Source organism: Myotis myotis, unplaced genomic scaffold (genome assembly GCF_014108235.1).
Source record: "Myotis myotis isolate mMyoMyo1 unplaced genomic scaffold, mMyoMyo1.p scaffold_m19_p_2, whole genome shotgun sequence".
Taxonomy (NCBI): Eukaryota; Metazoa; Chordata; class Mammalia; order Chiroptera; family Vespertilionidae; genus Myotis; species Myotis myotis.
The window spans coordinates 92,545,233-92,561,464 of NW_023416324.1; the positions used below are offsets into that span (position 1 = coordinate 92,545,233).

General features: G+C 37.7%; 1 protein-coding gene across 1 annotated transcript in view; it reads right to left on the bottom strand.

The window, feature by feature from the left end:
- PRPF4B (pre-mRNA processing factor 4B) overlaps nt 1–16,232 on the bottom strand; it is a 58,282-nt gene that overhangs the window by 17,538 nt on the left and 24,512 nt on the right. The window contains 4 exon segments of the mRNA XM_036351788.1: nt 284–431; nt 7,682–7,772; nt 9,154–9,227; nt 15,094–15,304. Of these exon segments, the coding sequence (XP_036207681.1) occupies nt 284–431; nt 7,682–7,772; nt 9,154–9,227; nt 15,094–15,304 (524 nt within the window).

The following is a 16,232-nucleotide window of genomic DNA, read 5'->3' on the forward strand; positions in this document are numbered from 1 at the left end:
AGCAAAAGATGGCCATAAGACAAACAGTAGAAAGAAGTAGTCTAAGTTAACATTAGTGCACAGTAGGTACTGAAATGCACTGAAATGAATTAAATACAAATCAGCCTATAGTTCTAGTACTTCACATATAACACATAGCTATAAATATCCAGTCAAAAAGGAATACTACAGTCATTTTATAGTTACAGTACTTATTTTACAGAATGTTACTTTTTTAAATGGCATTTAGAAATATTTTCATTTGAACAAAACATGTGTTAAAGGTTTCATCACATTGACTTACATGAGTTCATTGTTTCTGATGATCTTTACAGCCACTTCTTGGTTGGCTCTTGCATTATCTCTGGCTCGCACAACATTACTGAATACACCTTGACCAGTGTAGCCATACACATTATAGCGCTTATCTAACACTTCACCTATGTTCACACCTAAAAGAGTAAATTAAAAAATTAGAATTTTGAGTACATAAATTATCAAAACTATGATACACAGAATACATTAAAAAGTAGGAAACACAGTGCAATCACTTAAAATGCATGTCAAATCCTACTTCGTGCTTGATTTCCCAGACATCATAGAGAATCAAGCCCATGCCTCCACTGTCACTCTCTTCCATGTGGTTAATACTGCATGCCCACTTCCAATGATTACAAGGAGAGTTTTTGCTGTCTTATCAAATGCTAATGATTTTAACATTGAATATGGGAGAAATGTGCTGGTTGAAGTGTTTCCAACTGCAGTCCTGTATGACTAGTACCTCAAGTTCCTTGTATGTTGTTTCTCTTGGTTTCAGATCAAGATGAGCAAGTGATGTACTAACCTCTTCCTTCTGGAGGATTATCTCATGGCTGAAAATAACTGAATAAAATTAGGTTGCAAATCAAGTCTTCACTTTAATTTGCAATGCTTCTGGAGCTGCCTACATAAATTCAGCAGCTGCTAGATGAGCCAAACTTTTTAGGTGATGGCACTATGAAGAAGCTTTTACCAAATGTTACAATGAATGCTAGAATTAATAAGAATTGTGAAGGAAGGGTAAAAACCATCTAGAGACTGTTAGGAAGGACGCGGTCGCAAGAGGGGCTGGCCCAGCTTCCAAAGGCAGCAGCAGGCCAAGAGTGAGGAGAGATTTCTCAGCTGCAGAGTAGGGTTTTCCCTGTGAAGATCAAGGCCTGGATCTTGATCCAGAGTCCAGAGCACCAGAGCCAAGAAAAGTGGCCCAGGTAACATCCAGTTGTGAAAAGGTAGCAGGGTTTCTGGCCCCTGGGGAGACTGGAGCCAATCAGAGATAAAGCCACCATTTTGGTGTTTTTTTTAAAAAAACAGAGCAGCCTGGCCCGCATGGCTCAGTGGTTGAGTGTCACCTATGAACCAGGAGGTCACAGTTTGATTCCAGGTCAGGGCACATGCCCAGGTTGCTGACTCGATCCCCAGTGTGGGATGTGTAGGAGGGAGCCGATCAATGATTCTCTCTCATCATTAATGTTTCTGTCTCTCTCCCTCTCCCTTCCTTTCAGAACTTAATAGCAAAATATGTATTAAAAAAATAGTAATAAAATTAAATAAAAAACCCAGAGCACAAGGTTTTCCTTTGCAGCCATTCACCTGAGGCTTTGGTGAAAGAAGGCAGTGTGGACTGGAATTACCTGAGGAGTGGCTAGGGTCGGAAGCATTGAGGGGAGACATGGAAAACTGGTGGCAGAGAGATCTGCAATCAGTCATCCCATGGCCATACAGAAGGGGACATTGTTCCTGATAGTCGCAGACCCCTCCCAGCAGCTGCAACTGGAGGGGAGGGGAAATGCAAATATCCTGCCCTAAGGGATACCACTGACCCCACACTCAGGAATCCCACTTGTCACACCCTACATCTTGACCCCTGCAGAGGCTACAATAGCAGAGGCCAAGCCTATGGGTCTGAACAATCTCAGAAGCATCACTGACTGGCTTGGGGTGGAGTCATCTACCCCACTGTCCTAGGAACCTAACTACTGCTTCCTCCTCACAGGAGAGTGGATAGAAACTCCTGGATGCCCAGTGATCTCCCTGGACTGCATAAGAGATCTCTGCCCAACCAAGGGCAGGGAAAATTTCTGGGGCACTCTCAGAGGAATAGCTATAGAATTGAGAAAGACACCCACCATTTTTCCTGAAATCTGAACATCCCTACTCACGGGAGACCCAAGGTCACGTACGACCAATTCCACCAAAAGTCCTTTCAGAAAGAGCCTTTTCAGTGATTAAGAGACAGCTGGCCAATAGGTGAAAGCAGGTGGAGGTGGAGACCAAGGAACAAGTTTGCTGACCTGAACCTGGGCCCTGTGGTGCTAACAAGCTGGCCCTAGAGTGCAGCTTGGTCCCTTCTGCCCATAGCCAAGTCCTGTGAAGACAGACACAAACTGTGGATCACTTGAAACTTCGAACAGACTGCACAGAGCCAAACATGGACAGCTTCTGACCATGGCTAGCACCCAAGTACCTCCCAGGAGGCCCAGAAACAACAGACAAAACAGTCAACATCAGTCAACAGAAGACCAGAATACAGAGGCACTAACTTTGCTAAGATAAATATCACTTTTTTTCTTCTTTTTTGCATTACCTTCTTTTTATTTATTGCTGTATTATTTTGTCTCTCCTTTTTGTTGTATCTCTTATTTTTCTTTTCTTTTCTTTTTCTCCTTTCTACTAGTATTTCTTTTTTCCTTTTTGTAATTTTTCTTCCTCTTTCCCTTTATACCATTTTCCTTCTCCTATCCTTTATTCTTATTTTCTTTCTGGGTTTCCCTTCTGCACTTTCAAGTTCTTTGCTCTCCCCCTTGCTCTCTTTCCTTCTCATATCTTTTTTTCTTTTATTATTCTTGCTCGCTCTTCTCTTTCCTTCCTAATTCTTTTTTCTTTTGTGGTATCTTTTGTTGTTCTTGTAGGAGTCATTTTTTTTATGTTTTTGTTTTGTTTTGTTCTGTCAGCACCTGCACAACAGCTTGCATGATGTGGTCGGGGTGAGCCTCATAGTCAACCAGCCTGAGAGGAGATCCCAACAACGAATGGGACAACAAACAATACCCAATTACAATGGCAGATTCCAAATAAGCCACACAAGGGACATGCCTAGAGCATCCAACTCAGGAGATAAGAAAATCTGCACTATTGGGCACCACAGAACACTTACTATATAAGGCCACCCAAAGAAGATTGGGAGGCATAGCCGTTTGATCTAATAACATAGAAACAAATACAAAGGGAAATAAAAAATGGAGAGACAAAGAAACAACCTCCAAATAAAAGAAAAGAAGGATGCTCTTCTTTTCTAGAAGAATAATATCTGATATCAAAAATACATGAGAAGGAATCAAAGACATAAGTTCCAATCAGTGATTTGGAAGATAAGGTAGAAAAAAACACCCAATTAGAGTGGGGAAAAAATTAAAAAGCAGGAACTTTGGGACACCATGAAACATAATAACATTCACATCATAGGGATAACAGAAGAAGATAGTGAGCAAAGAATCGAGAACCTGTTATAAGAAAAACTGACATAAAACTTCCCTAACCTGGTGAAAAAAAACATCATAGAAGTTCAGAAAGCACAGAATTCCAATCAAGATGGACCCAAAGAGACCCACTGCAAGACACATCATAATTAAAATGACAAATGTTAAAGACAAAGAAAGAATCTTAAAGGCAGAAAGAGACAGAAAGTTACCTACAAAGGAATACCCTTTAGAATGTCAGCTGATTTCTCAACAGAAACACTTCAGGCCAGAAGGAATTGGCATGGAACAGTCAAAGTAATGAAAAGCAAGGACCTGAACCCCAAGACTACTCTATCCAGCAAGGCTATCATCTTAAATTAAAGGTAAAATAAAAGGCTTCCAGGACAAAAAAAGACTAAAGGAGTACATTACCAACAAACCAGCACTGTAAGAAATGTTAAAGGGAGTGCTTTAAGAAGAAGAAATTGAGAGAGGGTAACATGGGTATAAAGAAAAAAATGCCAATAAAAAGGTACCTATCTACAATAATAAAAGCATAATATGCTAATTAGACCAAACATCCTTCCAGACGATGCCAGGGCTGCGAGGGAATACCGGGTTCTGGGTGCCTGCCGGCGTCCATCTGGGTGCCCTAGATGCCAGAGGGAAGCTGGTGCCAGCAGCCTACGGGGGGGGGGGGGGGGGGGGACGAGGAGGAGGAGGAGGAGGAGGAGGAGGGGGAAGAGGAGGAGGAGGAGGAAGGCCTACTACACGAAGAAGAAGGAAGGCCTACTCTTACACGAATTTTGGGCATCGGGCCTCTAATCAATAATAACCATAAATATAAAAGAACTAAAAGCTCCAGTCAAAAGACAGGGTAGCTGAATGGATAAGAAAACATGACCCATATAAATGCTGTTTAAGAGACTCATCTCAGAACAAAAGATACACACAAACTGAAAGTGAAGGGATGGTAAAAATATTCCATGTAAATGAAAATGAAAACAAAGCTGAGGTAGCAATATTCATATCTGACAAAACAAACTTCCAAATAAAGACCATAACAAGAAATAAAGAAAGATACTACATAATACTACATGATCCAATAAGAGGATATACCAGGTAACCCTGGTAAACATATATGCACCCAATATAGGAGCACTTTACATATATATATAAAAAAACACTCTTGGAAGAATTTAAGGGAGAGATCAATAGCAATACAGTCATAGTAGGGCAATTTAATACCCCACTAACATCACTGGATAGATCTTCCAGATAAAATATCAACAAGGAAACATCAGCCTTAAATGACACACTAGATCAGAGATGGATTTCACTGATTTTTATAGAATATTTCATCCAAAAGCAGAATACACATGCTTCTCAAGTGCACATGGGTTATTCTCAAAGATACACATGTTAGGATACAAAACAAGTCTCTACAAGTTCAAGAAGAATGAAATCATATCAAGCATATTCTCAATCACAATGGCATGAAATTAGGTATCAACTACAGTAAAAATACTAAAAACATTCAAACACATGGAGACTAAGTAGCATGTTATTAAACAATGAATGGGTTACCAATGAGATGAAAGAAGATATCAAAAACTCCCAGGAAACAAATAAAAATATAAGCACAGCAACCCAAAACAAACCTATGGGACTAGTGAAATGAGTCCTGAGAGGGAAGCTCATAGCACTAGAGGCCTACCTCGAGAAACAAGAAACATTTCTAATAAATTATCTAACTGTACAACTTAAAGAATTAGAAAGATAAGAAAAGCCCAAAGTAGAAGAAAGGAAATAAAGATCAGAGTAGAAATAAATGAATATAAAGACTAAAAAACAATACAAAAGATTTTTTAAAAAATATATTTTATTGATTTTTTTACAGAGAGGAAGGGAGAAAGACAGAGAGTTAGAAACATCGATGAGAGAGAAATATCGATCAGCTGCCTCCTGCACACCTCCCACTGGGGATGTGCCCGCAACCAAGGTACATGCCCTTGGCCAGAATCGAACCTGGGACCGACCATTCAGTCCGCAGGCCAATGCTCTATCCACTGAGCCAAACCGGTTAGGGCCAAAAGATTTTTTAAAAAACAAGAGCTAGTTCTTTGAAAAGATAAACAAAATTGATTAACCTTTAGCCAGTCTCATCAAGAAACAGGACCCAGGCCCTAACCAGGGGGAGTGTAGGAGGCAGCTGATCAATGATTCTCTCATTAGTGATGTTTCTCTCTCTCCCTCTCTGAAATCAATAAAAATGTATTAAAAAATAAAATAAAATAATAAATGAATTTGACAATGTAGCAGAATACAAAATTAACACCCAGAATCGATGGTATTTTTATACACCAATAATAAACTTTCAGAAAGAGAAACAAAAAAAAAATCCCATTTTCCACTGCAACAAAAGAGATACTTAGGAATAAACTTAAGCAAGATGGTAAAAGACGACCTGTACTCAGAATATGACAGGATGTTGAAAAAAGAGATAGAGGAAATTATAAACAAGTGGAAGAATATACTGTATTCATGAACTGGTAGAATCAACATCATTAAAATGTCCATACTACCCAAAGCAATTTATAGATTCAATGCAATGCCTATTAAAATACCAATGGCATATTTCACAGACCTAGAACAAACATTCCAAAAATTTATATGGAACCACAAAAGACCTCGAATAGCCACAGCAATCTTGAGAAAGAAGAACAAGGGCATGGGAAATACATTACCGGATATAAAGTTATGCTACAAAACCACTGTAATCAAAAGAGCCTGGTCTTGGCACAAGAACAGACATATACGTAGATCAATGGAACAGAACAGAGAACTCAGAAATTGACTAAAGCCATTTTGCGTAATTAATATTTGACAAAGGAAGCAAGAGCATACAATTCAGTAGAGTAAAGATAGTCTCCAATAAACGGTGTGGGAAAATTGGACAGATACATGCAAAAAAAATGAAACTAGACCACCAACTTATACCATACACAAAAATAAACTCAAAATGTATGAAAGATTTAAATGTAAGCCATGAACCAATAAAAATCTTAGAAAAAACTATAGGCAGCAAAATCTCAGACATTTCTCGTAGCAACATGTTTATGGATACATCTCCTAGGGCAAAGGAAACTAAGGAGAAAATAAACAAATGGGACTACATCAAAATAAAAAGCTTCTGCACAGCAAAAGAAACCATCAACAAAACAACAAGAGAGCCCACTGCATGGGAGAACATATCTGCCAATGATATATCTGATAAGGGGTTAATTTCCAAAATATACATACAAAGAACTCACACAAATCAACAAAAGACAAACAAATTAAAAATGGGCAAAGGATCTGAACAGACACTTCTCCAAAGAGGACATACAGATGGCCAAGAGACATTAAAAAATGCTCAACGCCTCTAATCATCAGATGAAAATTAAAACAATAAGGTTATCACTTCATACCTGTCACAATGGCTACTATCAATAAATCAACAAACAACAAGTGCTGTCGAGGATGTGGAGAAAAGGGAACCCTAATGGACTGCTGGTGGGAATGCAGACTAGTGCAGCCACTGTGGAAAACAATATGGAGGTTCCTCAAAAAATTTAAAATGGAACTGCCATTTCAACCAGTGATCCCTCTTCTCAAAATATATCCTAAGAATCCCAAAAAATCAATCAGAAAGAATATATATACCCCTATGTTCATAGCAGTGCTATTTAGAATTGCGAAGATCTGGAAACAGCCCAAGTGCCTATCAATTGATGAGTGGATAAAAGAGCTGTAATAACATTTACACAATGGAATACTATGCAGCTATATAAAGGAAGAAGCTCTTACCCCAGGAGACAGCATGGATGGACCTGGAGATTATTATGCTAAGCGAAATAAGGCAGTTAGAGAAGAATAAATATCATGTGGAATGTAATAAACAAAATAAACTGATGAACAAAATAGGTCCAGAGGTATGGATACATGGAACAGAATAACAGATCTCAGTACAGGGATAGGAAGAGATTAACAAAAGAGCATATATGCGTAACCCATACACAAAGACAACAGTAAGGGGAAGGCCAGAGGTGGGGCAGGGGTTGGGGGAAGAGGGGCAGAAAGGGAAAAAATGGGAGACTCCTGTCAACAATAAATAAATACATACATACATACATAAATAAAATTCATAAGAATTGTGCACTTACGATAATAGCCTTCTGCATCAGTCCAGTTATCCCTGAGGTTAGGATTCTCTTTAAAGTCTTTTCCAATGCCAGCAGCCCGAAGACGAGCGCTCTAAAATTAAGGAGGCAATATTAGCTGTTTACCCACTAAATCAGGTTGACATTTCAAGTACTTTCTTTAAACAAAAATGGGTGAACCAGCTATAATTTAATAAGACATTTCATGCTAAATTAAATAAACTCTTACTGTCACTCATGTAAATGTGACAAGGATGAAATATGAATACCAGAGTCTTCTGCATTATCATAATATCATTTAGGGGGAAAAAGTAATGAAGTATCTTTAAAAACTTTTGGGAATATGATGAAGACATTATAAATAAAAATAAAAACTCAAACCAGATCTGATTTTCCTTAGCTATTGATAGAGGACAAAAATTACAGATTGGCACTCGGTTAACAGTAAGTATACAACTCTCTCTTCTACCAGTTTTCACATTTCTTTTACTGCCTTGTCCATGTAACACCCCTTGCTTGTCTTCCCATATATGTATATGGAAGGTCACTGGCTGTACTAATTAAACCTGCAAGGGGAATTAAAGAGTATCGGGTACTTCTGAAGAGTCCATCACACGTCATTCTCCAAGATATCCAGAAGATGCCTTAACATCAACCAGACAAATGATGGTCCAATAATAATTTTATCCTCTCTTAACCTGTCCTTTTTTTGGGGGGGGGATAGAGGAATCCTTTTGCAAAACATGAATGTGATACATTACTTAAGCTAATTACCAATGTCTGCTGGGATCTGGGCACTGGCTGCTTATCCTATTCCATTTTAAAATTCTGTTAAATGCTTATCCTTCCCACCTCCTCTTACCAAAGCTTCCTATTTCTCAAGTTTCCTTATTTTTGAGTATTAGTTTTAAAACGTTTTCAAGAAAAGGCACTGATAAAAATGACTAAAGGACCAAAATTTCTTAACCCATTCCTTATAACATTTTTAACTCTTCAATGAACTTTATTAGCCCCAAATCCTTAAGTTCTCCATCATGTACAATATAAAAGCACAAAGTGAATTCTGTTTTAATAAAGGCCTGGAAATTATTGATATCATCTTGTCTCACCTAACTACCTCCCCCCACATACACAGTTTATAAATCTAAGAAAAAAGTTGTTTCAAAAAATTAACTATACCTTTAAGTCATTAGGCATTTAACTTTCATGAAGCTCTCAAACTATTCTGCTGTACCTGTTTTAAAATTGTAACTTAATTTCAGAATTAGAGAAAAGTTACAAAACTAGTACAAAGAGTTTCCAGGTACCCTTCACCTAGTTATCCAAATGCTAACACTTATTAATTTGCTCTATTCATCTCTTTATCTTTCCCTCTCTCTGCACACACACACACACACACACACACACACACAAATACAAATTTGTTATCTATATTTTTTGGTTTAATAGCTGTGTTATGATTTAAAATTACTTACATCAAAATATGCAGCAAACATATCATCAGATTCTGTAAACATATCAGGTGCCAACAGCTTTTTCTGAGCTGACCCTTAATGGAAATTAACATTAATATTTGAAAAATGAAGAGATACAAATTAAAGTACAAATAATGGAAAGACACCAATAACAATTCAAACTTTTTTCTTCTTGTACCTGAGTTTTTCATTAATAATCAACTTAAAATCACTTTATAACACTTAAGATATATAAAGCCATCCACTTTTTACTAAAAGGGAATCCTATATAAAAGAGAAACGTGCAAATTAGCTGTCCCTCTGCTACACACAAGCCATGCCCACAAGCAAATCAGAGTGACTATGCAAATTAACCCAACAAAGATGGTGGTTAATTTGCATACGCAGGTGTCAGGCGCCCCAGGAGACGATGGCAGCAGCCAGCTCCCAGGACCATTGCCGGCACAGGAGGCGAGGCCTACCACGCCAAACCACGCCCGCGGGTTCCCAGGACTTTCACGAGTCGGGGAGCCAAGGCCACCCGCACCTAGACATGCCCATGGGCTCCTGGGACCTTGCCAGTGGAGACTGGGAGGTTTGGAGGACTTGGCAGAGCAGGAGACCACTGGACGTAGAGCAGAGTGAGAGAGAGGGCAGCTTGGAGGGTGTGGCTCCCTGTCTCCCCAGCTTCCTCATCACAGCTGTGGAAACTGACAGCAGGGAGGAGGAAGTCCACCCCCACAGAATCAGCCAGAATCAGCCTTTGGTCAGACAGCTCTCAGCGGCCTGATAGCCAGGACTCTCATTCACCTCCCTCTCAGACAGTGACAGTAGAGAGGTGGGACTATGTCTAAAGAACAACTGTTGATATAACGTAGCTCTGCAGCCAAAAGATGCTGGCATTATCAACAGAAAGTGTCTGCAGAACAGCATGCGTCTGCTCTTGAAGGAAGGTGGCGCCTGCAACAGAATGTGGCGCCTTCTCAGCAAAAATGGAGTACATGAGGATGCAATTCTCGAACATAGTTGTGGTAAAATGACTGTTCGATGTGAATTTTGCCTATCACTAAATTTCTCTGATGAAAAACCATCCGATGGGAAATTTACTCAATGCTGTAGCAAAGGGAAAGTCTGTCCAAATGATATACATTTTCCAGATTACCTGGCATATTTAAAAATATTAATGACAAATGAAGATTCTGACAGTAAAAATTTCATGGAAAATATTCATTCCATAAATAGTTCTTTTGCTTTTGCTTCCATGGGTGCAAATATTGCATCACCATCAGGATATGGGCCATACTATTTTAGAATACACGGACAAGTTTATCACCACACTGGAACTTTACATCCTGCGGATGGTGTTTCTCGGAAGTTTGCTCAACTCTATATTTTGGATACAACCAAAGCTACAAGTAAAAGTTTAGCAATGCCAGAAAATCAGGGCTGCTCAGAAAGACTCATGATTAACATCAACAACCTCATGCATGAAATAAATGAATTAACAAAATCTACAAGATGCTACATGACGTAGAAAAGGAAGCCCAATCTGAAGCAGCAGCAAAAGGTATTGCTCCCACAGAAGTAACAATGGCGATTAAATACGATCGTAACAGTGACCCAGGTAGATATAATTCTCCCCGTGTAACCGAGCTTGCTGTCATATTCAGAAACGAAGATGGAGAACCTCCTTTTGAAAGGGACTTGCTCATTCATTGTAAACCAGATCCCAATAATCCAAATACCACTAAAAAGAAACAAATCAATATCCTGTTTCCTACATTAGATGCAATGACATATCCTATTATTTTCCACATGGTGAAAAAGGCTGGGGAACAGGTATTGCATTAAGACTCAGAGACAACAGTGTAATCGACAATAATACTAGACAAAATGTAAGGACACGAGTCACACAAATGCAGTATTATGGATTTCATCTCTCTGTGCGGGACACGTTCAATCCTATTTTAAATGCAGGAAAATTAACTCAACAGTTTATTGTGGATTCATATTCAAAAATAGAGACCAATGGGATAAATTTCATCAAAGCAAACCAGTCTAAGTTGAGAGTTGAAAAATATAGTGGTTTGATGGATTATCTCAAATCTAGATCTGAAAATGACAATGTGCCGTTTTATCAATGGTAAAATGATAATATGCAGCAGCAATATCAGGATGCTATGGCAATTGTAACGAAGTATGGCAAGCCCGATTTATTCATAACCATGACATGCAACCCCAAATGGGCAGATATTGCAAACAATTTACAACACTGGCAAAAAGGGAAACAGACCTGACTTGGTAGCCAGAGTTTTTAATATTAAGCGGAATGCTCTTTTAAATGATAACTATAAAGTCCATTCATTTGGCAAAGTAATAGCTAAAATTCATGTCATTGAATTTCAGAAATGCGGACTGCCTCACGGTCACATATTATTGATATTAAGATAGTGAGTCCAAATTACGTTCCTCTAATTAATTCCCTTTCAATGTGCATGAATTTCATGCACCAGGCTACTGGTCTATATATATAAAAGCCTAATATGCTAAGTGTCCGACTGATTGGTCGACCACTCGACCACTTGCTATGACACACACTGACAACCAGGGGGGCAGATGCTCTGACCGATAGGTTAGCTTGCTGCTGGGGTCTGGCTGATTGGGACTCTGCGAGAGGGGCCGGACACACCCTGGAGCCCTCCTGCAGTCCCTCCCCTGCCGGTCGGCCCCGATGGGGACTGGGCAAGACAGGCCAGACATGCCCTGGAGCCAACCTCCAGCACTCCCTCCCCAGCCTCTAAAATATTTCTTCTAATTAATTTCCTTTCAAAGTGCACAAATTCGTGCACCAAGCCTCTAGTATTTCATAAAGTTCTATTATATAATACCAATTCTTTCACCAACATGATTATGTATTAAAGTGAAAACTCCTCTTTAGAAATTGTATTTCTGCCCTGGCCAGTGTGGGCTCGGTTGGGCATCATCCCACATGCACAGAAGTTGCTGGTTCAATTCTCAGTCAGGGCACATGCCACAGTTGCAGGCTCATTCCCTAGTAGGAAGCATGCAGTAACACATTAATGTTTCTCTCTCTCTTCCTCTCTTTCTAAAACAGTTAAAAAAAAAACACCTAAAAAAATAAAAATTAAATTCTAAATTGTAACTTAAATCTCAAAATATTAATATCCCCATTATAGATATAGGTCTATATCTATTTCTCTTCTAAAAAGTCCAATAAATCCATAAAAATCAGGGCAAAAAAAATTAGAGTTCTTAGAAAAAAATAATACAAATTAAAATTACAATGAAATACCATCTCTCTCTTATGAGACTGGCTAAAAATTCCAAGTATGACAACATTTTGTTAATAAGGCTCTCAATAAACAAGCATTCAGACATTGGCTGTGGATGGCAATTAATTGTACCTCCATTATAGAGGGGAATTTAGAAATATACAGAAAAATTATATATTCATTTACTCTAGTGGCTCATCTATCCCACTTCTAGGAAACCATTTCAAAGGTATAGTGGCAAGCATAAAAAGAAAATGACTTAATGCACAACACTATTCTAACTAATTCTCCAATGAATAACCAACTGGACATACCTCACATATACACCATTAGAAGACAGGTTAAATAAACTATGTCACATTCATTTCACTGGAATAGATCACAGTTATAAAAAGTAAAGATATTTTCATACAGATGAGTATATATAGTATACTTTTAAAAAATATTTATTTTTATTGATTTCAGAGAAGAAGGGAGAGAGGGAGAGAAAGAGAGAGAGAGAGAAACATCAATGATGAGAGAGAATCACTGATCGGCTGTCTCCTGCATGCCCCTACTGGGGGTCAAGCCCGCAACCAGGGCACATGCCCTAAGTGGAAATTGAACCCGGGACCCTTCCATCCGCAGGCTGACACTCTATCCACTGAGCCAAACTGGCTAGGGCTTTGCTATAGTATGCTTTTGTTGTGCCTGTGTAGGTAGATTAAATAAACTATAGCACATTCATTACATTAGAATAAAATGCAGTTATAAAAAGAAGTAAAGTTATTTTCATAAAGATGAATGTGTATACTAGTGTGCTTTTCTTTGTGCCTGTGTAGGTAGAACACAAATACATACACTGAAAGATTTTTTAATAATTTTTAAAAACACAGAAAATTATTAAAAAGCAAAAGCAAATAAATCTAAACCTATCAAATTGGCAGTACAACTTCAAAACTGTTGTGACTATATATCTTGTAATGCATTACAAGAACAAAAATAACTATTACATTTCAAATTGCATTCAGTACATTTTATATCAGTAGTCATACTGACAACTCTGTATATATGAAAGTTTGAAAATAAAAACCTGAGTTACCAGGTTATTGGCACCAAGTTTTTCACATTAAAAGAGATAGAAATTGAAAATCAAATTATTTAATAAAAACTCTATAATCTCAAATTTAATTGGCAATATCAATATAAATTCCTCCTTTCCAAAAATGTATATATTTTTTAGCTTTGGCTGCAAAAAAGGTCCAGGAGTAATGAGCATCTCAAATTGCCCTATGATCTCTAAATACCTGCCTACTAAAGGAACCAGGAGCAATAGCTGATTCTGTTCTGGGTCAAGATATGCACAAGGTGAAATATCTTACTGTGGTAGAACAGGAGTCAGAAAATAAAAGACTGGGCCAAATTTGGCCCCTGGCTTATTTTTGTATGGTCCATTTGTACATTTTTAAAGGTCTGGGGAAAGACATGAAGAATATTTTGTGACATGTGAAAATTTTATAAAATTTAAATTTCGGTGTCCATACAGCTTTTTTAGGAACACAGCCATTCATGGTCATTCATTTGTTCTGGCTGTGGCTGCTTCTGTATTACAGCAGCAGGGTTCAGTAGTTGGGACAGAAAACAATAGTCTAAAATAATTTACTACCTGACCTTTTACAGAGTTTGCTGAACCTAACCTAGAAAATATTAAATACTGTAGGATTTAGGTCAAAAAACATCAGAAACCAACTTAAAAGGGCTCCTTCCCTACCTTAGCTCAAGAGAGAAAAATCTGAACTTCAAAAAGAAAACTGACACATGTATTGTAATACATGTACAAAATGATACCAACTAAAACGCAACAAAAATCTCAATGGTCATCTGTGGAAGCACGATGGTACCAACTTTATTCAATACTAAAAATTGTTCAATAAAGAAAAATAATCAAGCATTTATCCTGCCCTTTCCTGTACAAACTACACTTTGGGGTAACCAACGAATGGAAAACTTAAGACAACCACACACATCACTTGATGTAATGATGCAAGTACAAACCACCACTTATGAAATATTTTTGCCAAAAAAATTAAACCTAAATCCATTTACCTCTCTAACACTAACCACTAGTTTTCAAGAAATACTGAGGACACAGGAAATTAAATAAAGGACATAAGAATGTGAACAAACAAAATCAGAATGGAAAAGTTTACAGAACACATGGCCCTAGTATCCTCCATAAGTAAATGGGGGGTGTGGTGGGGTGGGGTAGGAAATGGAGGAAAAAAACAATTAAGAATAAGAAAGACTTAAGACATTAGAAATCAACTATTTATATACCCCAAATATATGTGCATCTTATTTGGGTTTTGATTCAAACCAGCCATTAAGTCTTTATCTAACAAAGATACAAACTGAAATATGTACAGATGAAGTGAAATCGTGGCTAGGATTTGCTTTAAAATACTCTAGCAAGTAAACCACAAGGCTATGAATATGAGGGAATTCAATATACTGTTGAGGTTATACAAATAGAAAACATCACTGTGATACATTAATACGGTTTACTGTAAGTTTGGCAGGAGTAACATTCTTAAATCCTTTCACTTTCCCCATCCCAAAACAATCTCTCTCAATCAGAGCTAAAAATTCAGAGAAAAGCATGGTCAAAACAAGAATCTAACTTACTCACCATTATTTTGTTCAACTGTCATTAGATTATGCTTGGCTTTTACTGAGGCCTCAAATGTATCAACGTTTTCCCGTTCATACTCTTTAACATCAGCAGCTACCCTTTCCAGAATGTCGTCTGGAGAAGGTGACCGTGTACGAGTACTACTCTGGGGGCTGCTGGGTTCAGATGGCACAGACATATTGCTATCTTCGGCAAGATATTTATATTTCTGTAATAATAATACAGTATATTATTTTCAGAAAATCTGATGCTATCTAAATATATCTGCTAAGAGGTGCTATATTACAAAGTCAATTAATGTTAAAACTTTTAAAAGGTATTGATGCCTTCATTGAATCAGATCCACAATCCCTTATATAATTCCAAAATCCATTAAACTCTAAAATAGTTTTTTTTATGTATGGTGCACATTCATTAGGTGGCAAAGCTGATTAAAACAGTAATGACACTATTTATAGTCTTATTTATTTCTCCCAGAGTAAACATAATAAGCCTTACTGCAGAAATATTCATGTATTTGATGATGGAGTGCTGTTCTAGACCCATGGATGGGGCTAATGTACATAAATGCACCATATTACCTTTCTAACATTCAAATATTTCTGAGTTCTGAAGCACATCTGGCCCCAAGGGCTGGAGATAAGGGATTGTGGACCTGGGCAAAACCAAAAAAAAAAAAAAAAAAAAAAAAAAAAAAAAAAAATTCAACCAAGTCTTTAGGAATATCAGTTCAATAACAACAATTTCATCAATGATCCACAAAAGGTACGTTTCCTCTGGAATTCCAGTTTTGCTCTACAGCCTCTGGTGATTTAAGTTATTTCTGTCACTCTAACATACCGTTATCTAATTTATGGTTTGCCAGTGTGTTTAGATGAGCTGCCATGACTGTTCTTTACTTCTGTGTACTGTCCTTATAGTATAAAAAATATCTACTCCCTCTGTCCCGTAATAATAGTAGCAAGTGAATGCTTAAACGGGAATTACTGGCGAATGCAGGTTTAAGTTATGTTGTAGCGCAAAATTGCGAAGCCTTCAATCAAAATCAATGTTTCATGACATCTGTCATTTGTTTTGACACATCTTTCAATTTTTAGGTTAATCTAATTATTACGAATTATAACTATTTTTCTAAT